Genomic DNA, 16,806 nt, shown 5'->3' with positions numbered 1-16,806 from the left:
TCCATCCCCCTGAGGATGCTGCCTGAACCAAGCCCGCTTCCCATCATGACCTATTTTCTTTTCTTCTTTCTTCCCAAAGATCACCACTTCCAATCAGCTCGCTCACAAAAGAAGCCATCCTATGGGTTTTTTTTCTTCAATGTTCAGGTCCCTGAATGAAAGCACAGTCTTAGGTTCCTCCAAAGGTCCTTAGCGCTGGCAAAGATGGAAAATGCACAGAGCTGGCTCAACCGGCCGGCTCCTTCACCCACCCCATCCTCTTTTTAAGTTACTCCAATAGGAACAAATAATGGTGGAACTGGTAGGTCTTTGGGTACCAAAAGGCTGAAGGACTCACTGCATATTATTTGTATTAGGCAAAAACTGGAAACAACTATCATGCTCACAAGAGTAAGAAATGGATGAACAAAAATGTGACATAATCATACAATGGAGCACTGTGAGCAATGAGAATGAAAGAACTGCTTACACACAACACTGTGGATCCATCTCACAAACAGAATGTTGCACAAAACAAGCCAGACATGAAGATTATATGCTGCATGATGCTATTTTTAGAAAGTTTACAAACAAGCAAAATTAATCTCTTGTTCCTTTGGGAAGGAGAAACATGACTGTGAGTAATCAGAGTATGAGAGGGCCGTCTAGGGTGCCATGTTTTGTGTCTTGACCTGGGCAGTGGTTACATAATGTTCACTTGGTGATGTGCAACTTACGATGCTTGTGTTTTCTGCAGGATTGTGTACACACACACACACACACACACACACACACACACAAGGGTTTTTGGCATCTGGGGAAAGGAAAAGGAAAGTATCTAGAACTTCGGCTTTACACACCACAGTTGTGAATGGAGAAGAACCCTGGCTGGCAGGAGAGCAAGATGAAGAGGCTAACTGCGTTGGGGATATGGTCTAAAAGGCAGCTAGCTGTGGGGTGGCAGGAACGCGGGGAAACAGTTTCAGGGTTTATTTCCTTCCTCCTCCTTGTACCTGTCAGTGAGAGCTTTGCAAAATGTACTCCCAAGGGAAGTGGGGCCAGGAGAGAAATGGGCTGGAACCACGCTGGCAGGGAGAAGGGAGGCAGCTGGGACATTTCCAGCAGTGAGCAGACAAGAGGGAAGGAGGAAAAGAGAAGAGAAAGAAATCCTGAGTGCCAGGAGTGAACAAAGAGAGCACTCCTGAGCTGAAGATGTGTGAGGTGGGGGAATTCCCATGACTCAACTCTGTTTCTCTTCTCCCCTCCCTGAACCAACAGCATGCGATATACACCTGCAGGAATACAGTTATTGCACTGCTCTGCTGTAATTTGTTTCCAAGTCTGAGAACTGAAAAAAAAAAACAAAACAAAAAAAAAAACCAATGAGTGAGAGTGAGGGGGTGTGTACAGCCAAGGAGTCCACATCCCCAGCATCCAACACATGGTTTGGCATATAATTTGCACTGGAAAAAAAGTGTTCATTGAACAAATATGCGACAGAAAGAACAGGGTAGACATAAAGACTCTATGCCTCAGTATTTTAAAAAATCTATAAGAAACAGTCTAAATGGCCAAAACTGTGAGAAGGGAATGCTGTGCAGCTACTAAAAATTATAAGCAACAGTAGCTAGCATCTGTGGGGTGCTTTCCAGTTTACAGAGACTGGCACCTCACCCCTGGCTGATACTGAATTTTATGGACTTTGTTGCCATACTGAAACATGAAAATGACACATCATTTGCTGAGATCGTTGCTAAATGATCTCCCTGAAGAGGCCAGAAAGATCAGAGATGGTGGACTAAGGAGTTTTGGTGGGAAGAGTTGGGGTGGGTCCATATCCTCCAGCAACACCAACAAGGGCTGGTAGTTCTGGGTAGTCAGCAGAAAAATTCAGTTAGCTCTGTTTGTGTAAATAACTGTTAATGTCACATACTATATTTCAATTCACTTCCTCTCTTTATTGTTCTGGCAGGGGGAAAACTTTACTTCTAGTGAAGATTTGATTCAGAGCTCTTTACCAATCATTCCCAGGACTTGCTGTTGGGTAAATACCCTTTGTAAGCAGAGTTTTTGATACTCGATGTGGACTCAGTTCGTGTCCTGTGGTTTTATGCGTGATCCTAACCTCAGGATACCAAATAGTCACACCTATCTACACACAGACTTTTCTAGGCTGCCTTCCTGATTGCAACAGTGTTTTAAAGAAAGGACAGTGGCAGAAAAAACAAACCTCCCTCCTCCCCGTGAGAAACTGGGCCTGATGTTTAGTGACCCACGAAAAACTGAAGTCGTGGACACTTTAAACTTGGGCACTCGTTCCTTGCTCTAGTTGTTCCTGTAGAAACTTGGTTCTGCAGCAGTGACTGTCCTAAAAGAAAATTTTCTGCAGTCTGAATCCTTGCTGAGCGTTTCTGCACTGCTTTGGGTGACTTCCTGCAAGCGCTTAACGGCAATGAAAGGATTACCTAAAAGATATATTTCACAAAGCGCCCATCACACACTTGCTGAAATACTACATCCGATGCTAAAAGCTCCTTTTGCAAATGACAGTAACTCTGGAGAACACGCCCACAATACCCTTAGAGCATCCCCAAACTAGCTCTTAATAAACATTCCCATGTAAAAGCAGCTACTTTTAAAGGTCTGGTGACAAACAAAGGCATTGGCTCCCTTTACAGTAATAGCAGAAATCCTTCAAGCAGTGTTAATTGGAGCCTGCCGTGCGTGAGACGTGTTAGCGCCACATGGGAGGGTGAGGGGCTGCTGTGGGTAGGGCCACCACACATGGGTGAGGTGATGGGGGGGACGTTAAGGGAACCAATCCTACCCTCGACTTCGACTCAACAATTTAAAAGCCGACAGTGTCTGGCAAAACGCCGGGCACCCTCCTGGAGCGACCTCCCAAGTCCTCTTCCAGTACGGAGGGCGCAGGGGCTCCGGAGAGCTGAAGCCGGGGAGCTAGGGGCAGATGAGGACAGCAGAAACCGAGCCTGGGGGCGGAGAGTCACGGCGGAGGCGGGAAGCGCGCGAGTCCACCACAGGGAGCAAGGGGGCGCCGCAGGGCGATCTGCCCTCCTCGGCCCCCACCGGCCGCCCGCAGCCTCCTCCACGAGGAGGATGTGAACTACCTCGGACCCACCTGCCACCGCGGCGGTGCCGAACCCCGGCACCCAGGGAAACGCGGCCGCAGGGAATAGCAGCGCCGCCTGTAGGCCCCGCCTCTGGGCCAGGAGCTATGGGCCTCCGGAGCTGCGCGCCGCCGCCGCCGCCTCCCGCGCGGGCACCTGCGCGCGACCCCGCCGCCGCGGGCCCTACCCAGGTGCTGCCCGCCAAGACCCCCGGCCAGGGCTAGAGGGCCGGAGTGGGACACGGGAGACGCACTGGCTCCCCACGCTCTGGGCCCGCGTGAGGTCGGCGCCGCCGCCGAAGTGTGCTTTGTTTGTGCGGCCGGAGCCGGGATGTCGGGACGGGAGTGGAGCCCTCGCCCCCGCCCGCGCAGGGCAAGGGCAGAGCCCGGGAGGGTCTGGGGGTTGCCGAAGGGAGCAAAGCCTTTTCTGCAACTAGCCGACGTTGGGCCCAGCCGTCGCCCGAGCCCGCTCCTCCCCTTTTCCTTCCGAACCCCCCAGCCCCGCAGATGCGCTCACCTGCTCTCCGCGACCCCCACGCGGCGGCTCATCGTCGCTCGGCAGCTGGGAGGGGGCTCCACGCGCGCCCCAGGCTCGGAGCTCAGTGCGCGCCGGGGCGGCTGCTGGAGGGGCTCGCGGAGGGAGCGCTGCCCTGCACACTCGGAGGCGGCCGACACTGCGGGGGGAGGGAAGAGGGCGAGCGAGAGCCACCGGGGGAGGGGACTGGCTGGGAGGGGGTGCCGGGCGCGCATCCGCAGCGCCTGCTGCAGCCCGAGGCTGCCGAGGCTCCGGTAACGGAAACGCACGCTCGCCAGCGGCCCCGCGCGCGCACACTGGCGTGCACACCGACGTGCACACTCGCACACGTGCGCACACCGGCCCGGCCTTTGCTGCTGGTCGGCACCCTCGCCCTGAGGGAACTCGGCTTGATGACCCTAACCCGCGGTTTCTGTGAAGAAGGACCAGCGCCATTCTTTCAGGAGGGGTCAGAGAGCTCAAGTCATCCAGATTGGGGCTGGCTACTCCAGTATCTGGGGATTTTCAGCTGGGGACCATGAGACACACACACACACACACACACACACAGACACACCCCCAAGAGGTTCCCAGATTTGCTTCTTGGGGTCTATAAACCCCCTGAAATCGTCAGGTTTTGAATCTAAAATACAAGTGCCTGGAATGAGGTGCCACAGATTTTATCAGATTAACGGCTGCCTTAAACCCCACCCCCCCAAAAATCATGAAGATGGATGAATTAAACCAGTGGTTCCCAAACTTTGCAATGTATTAAATCACCCAGAGAGTTTTTAAAATATCAATGCCCCAGGTAGCATCTCAAACCAATTAAAGTGGGACCCAGGCAGCAATATTTTTAAAATTCCCATGTGATTCCAATGCTCAGGAAAGCGTGAGAACCACTGCCTAGATGGTTGGTGGCTCTCACCTATCACTGTTCTCCTTTACCCCGTTTTCAGCATGGTTGCTTGTCTGTCTGCCATGAAGTGGTGGCTGTCACAGCACCTAGCCCAGGTCTGGCTCACTACAGGGCGACTGGAGGAAGGAGGCAAAGGCAGAGTCCAGGATGCCAGCCTTCTCTTTGCAGTTTCTGAAATTCTCCCCAGGCTGAAATACCCCCGACCTCCTGGAAATGGCCTCATGCAATGCCTGAAGTTGGGGAAGAGAGTGGTTCATTGCAGCTTGAAGAGACATCTGTCTTTTAGATTCCTCCAAAAGTCTCAGCCCCCTGCCTGCCTCACTGTGACCCAAGGTCCTGAACTGGCAGTGTGGGCGAGCACAATAAAAGTCATAATCCCTGCTGGTGGAGCACCCATGAGTCCAACACTGTAGTCGATACTTTATATTCTAAGAGCTACCCTGGCACTGTTACTGGGCCTTGGTGTTCTCCCACTGAACGTCAACAATTTCACAGAACATCAGCATCAGACAAGGCCTCTCTGGGACCACGATGGATCAAGACAAGAACAAGACCAAGAACAACACAAGAACAAGAAAAAGAACAAGAACAAGACAAGACTCGCCGATCATGTCTGAACATAGACAAAATGTGAACGTCCAAGCCACAAAATACCAAACACACAGCTATCCTGGCTAATAAGAGGGACTGCTGCTTCTTGGCCACTCATGGTCTTAGCCTTGCTCTAATCTGCCCTCCCTGCTAATCCCTGCTAAGATTCATGAAGACACACATTCATAGAACGATCCCTGCTTTCTTGAGCCTGCCTCCAAGTCAGTCAACAAGAGCCCACATCCTTTAATAAGATTTTCTAACATCCTTTCACTGAGACACCTTCATGGTCTCCCTCACTGCAATGAGTAATAAATCCAGCTTGTATAACTACAGGTGTATTCCAAGTGGTCTTTGGCAAGAGGGCATTAAAAATAAATTTACTTAATCATTGCAATAACAGCACAAGGTAAATATTACACCCTCTTTACATACAAGCTAACTGGGGTTCTAGATCACACCAGGCCACCAGCTGTCAGTGAAAGGCTGGTTCATGTTCACATGGGCTTGTGGGGAGCCGGAGTAGTATGTTGCCTACCCACACAAACTTTGGCTTCCGGATGAGCCTGAGCTCTAACCCCAGCTCTGCCCTCTTCTATCTATGGGAATTTGAGCAAGTTACTTAACTTTAATCAACCTCAACTTCGTTGCCCCTCCCCACAAAAGGGAAGATGTCTAGGAACTGGTATTTTTTAAATTAAGATATAATTGACATACAACACGGTATCAATTTCAAGTATACAACATAATGATTCCATATTTGTATATATTGTGAAATCACCATAATAAGTCTAGTGAACATCCATCACCACACAGTTACAGATTTTTTTTCTCATGATAAGAACTTCAAGGTATACTCTCTTAGCAACTTTCAAATATATAATACATTATAACTAACTATAAGGCATTGACATATTTTGTATAAGCTCCCCAAGTGGCCCAACCCAGCACCTGTTGGCCAACCACTGGCCTAATCTCCCTTTCCCTTCTTCCCCTTCACTTCTCAACCAATTGTAACATTGTTCCTGACCCACTGCCCACTCTTGCTGAGGTCAGCAGTTACCTTGCAGCTGCTAGATCTGAAGGATACTTTTCCATATGCCATTGACTCACTTGACCATTCTCCCCTTCCTAAAATTCTCCTTCTTTGGCTTCCAGGAGGCCCACGTAGTGTGGTAAGCAACTGAGGCCCAGAGAACTGAAACTCTTGATCGAACAGCCTGTGAGGCACTGAAGCTTGGAAGTGGATCCTTTACCCTAGCTGAGCTTTTTCATGATTGTAGCCCCAGTGGTCCAAGTCACTTCCAGATTCCTGACCCACACAAACTATGACATAATAAATGTTTGTTGTTTTAAGCTGTTAAATTTGGGGGTAATTTGTTATGCAGCAGTGAATGACTAATACAAACAGGAAACAAGATGCTTTGGTTAGTGTAGTGGAATCACATCACTTGTGCTTCAGCTTTGGTAAATTCAACCTTAGTTGGTTTGCAAAAGAGGGAGAGAGAACAGTTTACACGGTGTTGACAGTTCTGCCCGCTATCCCAGTGCAATGGTACGGTAAGATGAAAGAGGTGGGTCTGGTTTCATTCATCAGTCTCTGTCCCAGTCCTGGGCATCTCTCACAGAAGAGCAAGTCTTGATGCTGACTGTGCTGCTCATATTTTTAACTATCCATGTTTTGTACAAAGTGGGGAAAATGAGGTTAATTCACTAACTTGGGTTCCATATATAATGTGGTCAAAACAACCCCTGAAATCCCCTAACTAATCAAGATCTGAGCCCAGGAGTCCTCCAGACAAAGAGCAGTATGAACCGTAGGCCAGGGCCAACCGTGGGAACTTGTTTCAGAGGGCCCTACTGTGGGCCTCCTCCTCCCCCTCCTCTATTTGTACCTCCCACAGGTTGAGGAGCCAATGAGCCCCAAGGGATGTGCCATTTTAGAGACTTTTTCCCCCACCCAGTTTGTAGACCAGACTCAGGATGAGAGACCCAGATTTCCTGTCCAAATGGTCCTGAACCCACTTCTAGAGCCTGCATAGATCTTTTTCCCAGGTCCAATTTTCTATGGGTGGAGCGTACCCCCAGAGTGCACAGGCCAGAGTAAGGGGAGACCAAGGGCAGCTGCTTGACAGGATATGGATGGCGCTTGGGTGGTCCACGTGGGAGCTGAGTGATCCACATGTGTGTACAGAGCCCTTCACCTTGTGCACAAAGCAAGCAGTGGAAAACCAAGAGGGTGGCCCATGGACCCCGAGCCAGCTCTCCTAATGCTGCCTCACACTGGTGATGGACTCTGAGAAGTCTAACTCGACCTGGTCTTCCACATCATTTTACAGGAATATCTGTAAAGTCAGGAAAATGGAATGTATTTCATCTAACTTTTAAATATTTAGACATATTACATATGGAGATTAGTCTTTACTAGCCCTGGGTCCTGCAAATGATCAGGAAGCCCTGGCCAAGAACTAAATTGCTTGTATTTACTTCAATTTACTCAGTTTGGGCCTCTCTTTGCATGATGAAGTGGAGGCCAAGGCATCATTTGAATGGGAGAGGACAGCAAGGGATAAAGTGATTATTTTTCCATCTCCTCTCCTTTTATTTAAATATATTTGTTTATTATTTTTCCCAACACATATGGTTAAGCCCATGAAGATGGTGTGTCTTCTCTCTCTGAAGCCCAAATGAGGCTTGTTCTTGGGAACTCCTGTTGATAAAGCCCATGCTTGGATTTTTTGTTTTGTGGTGGTTGTTTAATCCTTTCCCTGGGGTAAGTACTCATCTCAGTTAGGAGTGTTCATTCCAGACCATTTCCCCCAAATCTTCCTATATATTACAGAAAATACCATTTTTATATGTTTGTCTCAAAAATTATGTGATATGTGCATTGTTTTTCAGTTTGATTTTACTCTACAGTGTATCTCAAGGTCTAATTTAATCATCTTAAGGACAAATTTTGCTATTTATCTATTTAGCACTATTTGATTCATATAATTTTTATCTCATTTTGATACTAAAGATACTATATGAAGTTTGTATGTGAGTTGTGCTTGTTTTTAGATTAAACAGTAAGTTTATCTTAATTCTTGGAGAATGGAATGTTAGTGGAGAGAGATTTGAAGAAAGAGGGTTTCCTGAAGCCATCTTGGAGAATTCCTTAAATCCTATAACATCAGGGGCACCGGGGTGGCTCAGTTGGTTAAGCATCCAACTCAGTCTCAGCTCAGGTCTTGATCTCAGGGTCGTGGGTTCAAGCCCTGCATTGGGCTCCATGCTGGGTATGGAGCCTACTTACAAAAAAAAAAAAAAAATTACTGTAGGACTGAGAATTGTTTCTTGAAGCTGCAAATAGGAGAAGATCATGCATTTCCTGATTTACGTGTGGCAAAGACTACACAGGTTTCCTGACACATCTGTTTTCTCTGTGTCACAGACTCTTGTCTTCTGTACCAGGTCTGGAAAGGTAGATGCAGCCAAGATATCAGCCCTAAGAAGTTCTTTTGCTACTGACATTATCTAGTGGAAGTCCGTAGTTATGTATTCAAACAGCTCTTGGTTTTCTTCCTAAAGGCCATTGATCTATTCCCTTGGGTTCTGAGCCACCTTGGAGTTTTGCAATGTTTGTTTTCTAGAATGAGGCATCCAGTTTTTTGTTGAAGATGCTTTTCATGGCATCCAGGGACATGCTGTACATCGGTTTTTTCCAAATGACAAAACAAGCCGTGCTCCAGCTCCCATGGAGAAGGCGGGTTGCCCCCTGCTCCACTGTCAGTCAGAGCTCACAGTGGTATGCCTTCCTTCCAGTGAAACACACCACAACGGACAACACGGCCCTTTGCCCAGAACTGCCAGACTGCCCGCGCTGAAGTTAAATCGTCTATCTAGAAGAATCTTTATCTCACTGTAATGGACTGAATGTTTGTGTCCCCTGCCCACATAATTTAGATGTTGAAACCCTACCCTCTGATGTGGTGATACTAGTGATACTGGTGATACTGGAGATGGTACTTAGGTACTCAGGTACTTAGGTACTTGGGTTTACATGAGGTCAGGATGGTGGGACCCCACCCCCCAAAACGAGGTAAGTGTCTTTATGGAAAGAGGAAGACACCAGAGCTCCCTTTCATCTTGTGAGGAAATAGCACAAAAGTGGCCACCTGCAAGCCAGGAAGAGAACTCTCACCAAAAACCAAATCTACCAGCACCTCAGACTTGCCCAGCTTCCAGAACCGCGAGAAATAAATGCCTGTTGTTTAAGCACCCGGGCTGTGACATTTTGTTGTGGCAGCCCAAGCTGACTCGGACACTCGTCTTTAGCCGTCTGTGGTCAACAAATGTTACTATATTTTGGGGAGGACTATTCTGTTTCTGCCTTTATCCAGCTAGGCTTTATCTCTTGGCTTCATTTACTTAGAGACAGAAAGTGTGTGAGAAGGAATTCAAGGGAATTAACTTCAGCTAGGAAGTCTTCATTCTTCCCTCCTACAATCCCTGACTTCCTCATTCTAATAGTGCACCTGAAGTGTAACTACTCCAAGAGTCATTTCCAGATCTAGTTTCATGACACATCATCGTGTCTCCGATGATTTCTAGGGTTGGTACCGAACGACAAACTATTGTTCACACAATTTTAACTCACCTTTATTTTTTAAAAGTAAATCTCATATCTGGGGTTTTTTTGTTTTGTTTTGTTTTGTTTTGTTTTAGGAGACAACAGGCAACTGGAATAAGGATAATTCCAGAAAAATTGGAAATATTCCTTTTAGTGTGTTTTAGTATCATTTTATGCATAAATCCTACCTCCCCATTTCTGATGACAGAATCCGTGAGTAAGGTCAGGGTGTTAGCTTGCGCTGAGAACAAATTTAGTAAAGGCCTTGCCACACAAAGTGAGATCCGCAGGCCAGCAGCATCAGCATCACCTGGAGACTTGTTAGAAATGCAGAATCCCAGGCCCACCCATACCTACTGAGTTCCTATCGACATTTGAACACAACCTTCCGGTGATCTGTAAGCACTGCACAGCTATGAGAAGCACTGATCTAAAGCCACTGGGTAGTTTACAGACTCTCCAGGAGGGCCAGAGAGCCAGATTTGGGGTACTACTGTCTGGAACAACACCCCAATCATCCCACAGACGGGCTCAGTGAGGACAGGAGCCTGGGCAGACACTACTGGGCAGCGGACTCCATTAACCATTGGAGCCCGTGTGGGTCCAGTCCCTTCTTCATCCCTCTAGCTTCCCAGACAAGGCATAAGGCAGATGCAGAAGGTTGCTAGAGCCCCCCACCTTAGGGGAGGCCAGGAAACAGAGCGGTATTTTCAGATTAAGTAGTGACAAGAGGGGTGTGCTTCAAGAGGGGAGGGAATCTTCAAAACATAGGCAAGGGCAGCTGCCGGCTGGCCATAAAAAACTGCAGACCTCCACTCCCTATGTATTTCTTTTTGGAGGAATGCTGGAGCCCAGCTCTGCTGTTACCTACCCAGTCACCTTTAGCAAATTCAGGAACATCTGTTTCCTCGTCTTTCATATTATTTTAGTATGATGCCTTTTTATTTACTCAGAGCTTTACAGTTTGCAAAGCATTCCTATGCATGTTCTCATTGGAGCCACAGAACAACTCGTGTAATAGAGAAGAAAGGTAGTGTTATGTCCACTTTATAGGTCTGAAAAGAGAAGCACAAAGTGACCCGTCTGCGAGTGCTGAGACCACAAATCTTCAAGCTACTGTCACCCATAACCACAGTCACGTGAGTTAATGCCTGTGAAAGTGAATTGAAAGTGTAATGTGTTCCAGTAAAAGGTGTTCCTTATCAATCCCGTATTGTTTGATGGATACACTTCCTGGTGGGAATGAATCACCACCATGATTCTGTGGGTCCCAGAATCAGCCATCCCCTTTCTCTCCTTGTGATATGGTAAAACGACTGCCAGGAAAAGTTAATAATTGGTATCAATGCTGGTGTGAATATTAATGAGCAATAAAAAATACCACAGGAACCCAGATGGAAGAACTAAGTAAACTAAAATTCTTTCAATGTTTACAGTCACCTGCAGAAAGGGTCTGAGAAAATGTTAAGCGTTTCTTCTGAACTATTTTTGAAGAACTATAATTTTAGGCCACCAATTCAATGATTTGTTCTTTGTCCTCATACTTTATAAATTCTTCTGTAAGTTCCCGTGTCTGACTCTAGGAGGTAAAAAGGCAGCTAGCAAAGGGACCAGGACAATGATTAGACCAGAATTCAGGTTTTCTGTTCTCAAAATCAGTGTTTATTTTGAGTGTCTAAATAATGAATCTTTTCTATTTTTTTTTCTAGAAAGACACAATAGTTTCCTTTTATCTCTTTTAACAGTAGGCTACACCCTATGGTGCCTTCATCATCTGTTATGAATTCCACTAACTCCAGTCCTTTGTCATTGATGTTGCATCAAGTGAAAGACCTTTCAACTGGGTGAGGTCTCAAGGTCAAATATCTTTGGCAAAGCCTGCCCAAGGAAATAAGTTTTCAGCTAAAGTAGTGGAGGAAAGATTATTACTTTTTTTTTTTTTTTTACTATTATGAAGTCCTGGCTATGCAAATATATGACAATAAATGTGATTACCATCCTCTCTAAACTGAAATCATTTAATTCACATTCATTTATTTGCCTGAAATTGAGAGCTTTTACTAAGAAAGAGAAGAAAAATGAATATTAGGACAACCAGGAGCCTTCTCCTCCTTGAACTTCTCTGTGACTATGACCTTGGACAAGTTACTTGTCCTCTCTGAGCCTCAGTTCTGTTCTTTGTACAGTGAGGATAGTAGGATCATAAGCATATTGTTAGGATTTAGCTAGTGCATGTAAAGTCACTAGTTTAGTGCCCAGCACAAAGTGAGTGCTCGATAAATGGTAACTACTGCTAATCCTGAAAAGGTCTGTATGACTGAAGCACTAGATTGGAGCTACAACAAACAGAACTGTATGATGGCTACAAAACTTGAATTAGAGGGTCAGCATATAACAAGGATTATTTTGCTGGGTATTATATTATCGCCGAGCGTTCTCCTACCGCTATTTCAAGGAATTCTGGGAGCTAAATGGAATATTAAAATTAGATAGTTTCAGATTCTTGGACAACTGAGGTTTCATTTCCCTAGGTAGAAATGGTGGCCACACTAGTGTCAGATGTGTATTAATACACAATGGATAATCTGCATTATCCAGATACAACATCTAGATAGTAGCCTAGAACACTGACACCAGCCTCATTTGACAAAACTTCAGGTTGTCTCGAGATATGTGTAAGCATACAACAAATTCTTCAAAATAAACTCGACTAAAATAAATTTTTATGCATGCTGTATACACTGTGTATATTATTTTATGCAACATTTACTGAGCTCTGGTGAGGTACCAAGCACCCTCGTAGGTACTGGAGAAACAGTGCCAAGTGAAGGTAGAGATGGGCTCTGCCTTGCTGGAGTGGACAACCTCTTAAGGGAAGATAGACTTTAATCACATAATTGCCCAAACATTATGAATAGGAAGTACACGGTGCTCTGAAAATATACAATAGGGGGAAAGGCTACACAGGAAGATGGGGAAGGTTTTCCTGAGGAAAGTCATGCCCTTTTTCTATCTGAGGCATGAGGAGCATGGTGGATATGTTCTCATGCAATCTGGAATCAGCCCAGGTTTTCGTGGCACCTAAAGAGTATATAATTTGGGAAGCCCTCTTTTAGAAAAGGAGTACAAACATATTTTACTTTGGAAACTTTATAAAAACACATTGACCATGCAAACACATTAAGGGCTCCATGTCAGTGAGCAGCTCTGAGGCTTAAGCTTCATCAGCCTTTCAAGATGGGGTAGACTAACTTTATGGCTTTTTAATGAACAAGTTTCCAGACCCTGGAAGTTTCCAGACCCTGCCCAGGGAGACAAGTACTCAGATTCCCTATCAGAGCTACGGACTAGTGAGAACTTTTAAAGCAGTCTCTATAGTAACCTCAATTTTTAATTAAAAGACCCAAAAGGATGAAGTACCTGGGAAGCTCAGTTGGTTAACCATCTGCCTTTGGCTCAGATCATGATCTCAGTGTCCTGGGATCGAGCCCCATGTTGGTCTCTCTGCTCAGTGGAGAGTTTGCGTCCCCCTCTCTCTCAAAAAATTAATAAATAATCTTTAAAAAAAAAACTCAAAAGGATTTGCTGGGTTACACGAGGGCCTGGACTATAACTTTCAGATTTTTTGAAAGCAGTATTCATGGGCAAAGAGATCCCTCCATCCTTCATACCCATGATGTGCAACTCAAGGCAAAACTCAACTAGTGTGACCAACCATCTCAACTGGCTTAAAACTCTCCCAGTTTTAGTACTAAAAGTGCCTCATCCTGAGGAAACCCCTCAGGCAAAAGGGGACATATGGTCACCCTCATCCAGCAGAGGGCATCTTGTGAGTCCTTACCACTGGGATGTCTCTTCTGGTGAAAGTGGATGTAACAAGGATTATTACTGTTCACCCACTTTCCCTTCCCTTTTACTTCCCAACAGGAAGAAGGTGTACATTTCTCTGCTCTTTTGAAGTTGGGTGATGTCATGTGACTTGCTCTGGCCAATGAAACATGAGTGAAAAAGATGTTTGTGACTTCTGGGTAGAAACATTTAAGAACTAGCATGTGTATTTCTCCATATTTTCTTCCTCATACCATGACACTGGCAATGTCTTAGATGGTGGAGATTGTCCACCTGAGTCCCTGAGTAAAGATGACACGGAGCAAAGCCCCCCACTAACCCTCAAAGTCATGCAGTGTATGGAATAAACTATTATTCTTTTAAGCCACTACAATTTGGATAACTTTTGTTACTGCAGCATAACCCAGTCCATCCTGATTGATACTGAAAGTAAAGCCAAGACCCTACTTAGAGTCTACAGAAGTTGTATGGTTTCAATGACTTTCTTGTGAAAAATCTTCTATATTCTTACTACAATAAAACCGTTGTGCATACCCTGATAGGATGCTGAAAGGGGAGAAAACCAGTGTCACTTTTCCAAACTCTCTGGCAGGAGAAAGGCTATGGACTAACCTGAAGACCTAGTGAGAAAAACTCCCTGGGCTTGGGATTACTTGAGCAGGTGCCACCCTCTTGACCTCACAGGATTAGACAGGTTCATGATGCCCAGCCCTTCAGAGAAAATGAGGCTTTGCCACAAGTCTACACTACAGATTACAAAATTTAACATGTGCGCTCATAGTAACAAGGTTAAATTAGATTTTATATACCTATATATATATTTAATATATATATTTAAGCAAGTTTATGGAGGTATCATTTATATACTATAAAATAATTGTAAATGTATATTCCATGATTTGTAGTAAACTTGGCCAGGTTGGCAACCATCACGTTTTCACCAATTAGAACATTTTCATCACCCCAAAAAGATCCCTCTTGCCCAATCACAATTAATATCCATTACCATATCCAACTCTAGACAACCACTAATCTACTTTCTATCTTTCCAGATTTGTCTTTTCTGGACTTTTTTTTTTTTTTTAGATTTTATTTATTTATTTGAGACAGTGAGCAAGAGAGAGCACAAACAGGGGAAGCTACAGAGGGAGAGGGAGCAGACTCCCCACTGAGCAGAGAGCCAGATGTGGGACTCGATTCCAGGACCCTGGGATCATGACCTGAGCTGAAAGCAGACGCCTAAACAACTGAGTCACCCAGGCGTCCCTGGACATTTTATATAAATAGAATCATACATTATGTAGTTTTTTGTGTCTTCTTTCAGTTGACATCATGTTTGCAAGGGTCATCCACATTGTGGAATGCAGTAATAGAAACACAAACATCAGTATCAATATATATATTTTTATATAGCCATGTATTTTTTTTTGAAGAGGCAGGGTATGGTGAAGAAATCATAGTCTTTAGAGACTATTAAACTTGTGTTGAATTCCAACCCCTGGAAGCTCTCAAACTGTCAGTTCAATTAATTAACTGATCCCCAGGCCCCTAAAAGAGTAACAAAGTCTGTACTTGAATATAAGCATTGCTATCATTCCTCAACATCTTCTTTCTCAAGGTTTATATGGAAATGTGTATATACATTGGAAACATTATCTCCCCGTGCAGGGATGTGGAGAAGGGGCCAAATCCCAGAAACCTCACAGTGGCCATTTCCTCCTCACTCTACACAACATTTCCCCAGCCCTGCAGACAGAGCACCTGGCATGGTCTCTCTCCTTCCTCAGGCCAGGTTTCCAGGGGGGTGCTGAGGAGCCCTGAGTAAACCGCCCAGAGGCAAGCAGCAGGAGGACAGGAAGGCAGGAGAAGAAGAGGACAGGATAACTCAGAAACCCAACAAAGCAGCAGCAAACAACGCTGCGGATACAGCCCAAAGAGCCTTCGAGAAAAAATTCTGGGCGTACAGAATTAGGTACGGATACCAAAACACCTGTATGTAAAGCTTTTGATTTCCTCACTATAGATTTTCTATGCCCTGGCTGCTCCCACAGTGCATCAAGTATTTACTCCACTCGAAGGTAACACAAATGGAATTAAGAAGACATCATGATATTCCTGAAAGCATTTAAGCCCTGAGCTGAGGGAAACTGCCAGGGGAGACACTTTCGAAATGCCCTCGTCCAGTGGTTCCCAGCCCTGGCTGCACACTAGAACCCCTAGGGGAACTCTCAGAAGCACGCAATGCCCCAGGCCATACCCCAACTGTGTTCGTTCCCCGGGACTGGCAAACAAATTACCACAGACATGGTAGCTTATGCAACAGAAATTTATTCTCTCACAGTTATAGAGGCTGGAGGTTTGAAATCAAGGTATGAGCACGCCTGTACTTCCACTGAAGGCTCTAGGGGAGAATTTTCTTCTCTTCCAGCTTCTGAGGTATCGAGATGTTCCCTGGCTCGTGTCCGCACGGTTGCGATCTCCACTCCATCTTCACGCAGCCTCCTCTTCTCCATTTGTCTCTTCCCTGGTGTCTCTCTAAGGGCACTTTTCTTTGGATTTAGGACCAACTGGGATAATCCAGGATGATTTCCTCTCAGTATCCTTGGCTTAATTACACCTGCAAAGACCTTTTTCCAAATGAGTTGACATTCACAGGTTCTGGGGGCAAACACACCCTTTTGGAGCACCCATCCCACCCACAAACAGCTGCTGGAGAATGAATGTTCGTGTGCTCCCCAAATTCCTATGCTGAAGCCTCACCCCCAGTGTGATGGTATTTGGAAGTGGGGGTCTTTGGGAGGTGATTAGGTCAGGAAGGTGGAGCCCTCTTAAATGGGATTAGTGCCCTTACTGAAAGATGGTCCCAGGGAACTACTTCACCCTTCCTACCATGTGAGGACAGAGCAAAAACACAGCCGTCTGTAAATCCGGGAGCAGGCTCTCACCACACACTGAATCTGCTGGTGCCTTGATCTTGGACTCCCCGGCCTCCAGCATGATAAGAAATAAATTTCTATTCTTTATAAGCCACCCTGTCTACAGCAGTCTGTTTAGCAGCCTGAATAAACTAAGACAGAAATCAACCAACTAAATCAGCCCTTTAAGGTGGAACTGGGCATTAGCAATTTTCTTTTCTTTTCTTTCCTTTTTTTTCAGAGAGAGATTGAGAGCATGAGGGGAGCGGAGGGGGACAGGTCAGAGTGGGCAGAGGG

The 16,806-nt window shown here is 45.7% G+C and overlaps 1 protein-coding gene across 1 annotated transcript in view; it reads right to left on the bottom strand.

Annotated features, from left to right (window-relative positions):
* LOC123940709 overlaps positions 1-16,107 on the bottom strand; it is a 47,244-nt gene extending 31,137 nt beyond the window's left edge. Inside the window, exons 1-2 of the mRNA XM_046003664.1 lie at positions 15,982-16,107; positions 3,624-4,039 (exon numbers count right to left, since the gene is read on the bottom strand). Of these exons, the coding sequence (XP_045859620.1) occupies positions 3,624-4,039; positions 15,982-16,107 (542 nt within the window). The remainder of the gene's footprint in view (positions 1-3,623; positions 4,040-15,981) is intronic.
* Positions 16,108-16,806: the final 699 nt, after the last annotated feature.

Source organism: Meles meles, chromosome 4 (genome assembly GCF_922984935.1).
Source record: "Meles meles chromosome 4, mMelMel3.1 paternal haplotype, whole genome shotgun sequence".
Classification (NCBI taxonomy): Eukaryota; Metazoa; Chordata; class Mammalia; order Carnivora; family Mustelidae; genus Meles; species Meles meles.
The sequence above is the reverse complement of the archived record's forward strand: the minus strand, read 5'-3'. Positions and strand labels throughout refer to the sequence as shown.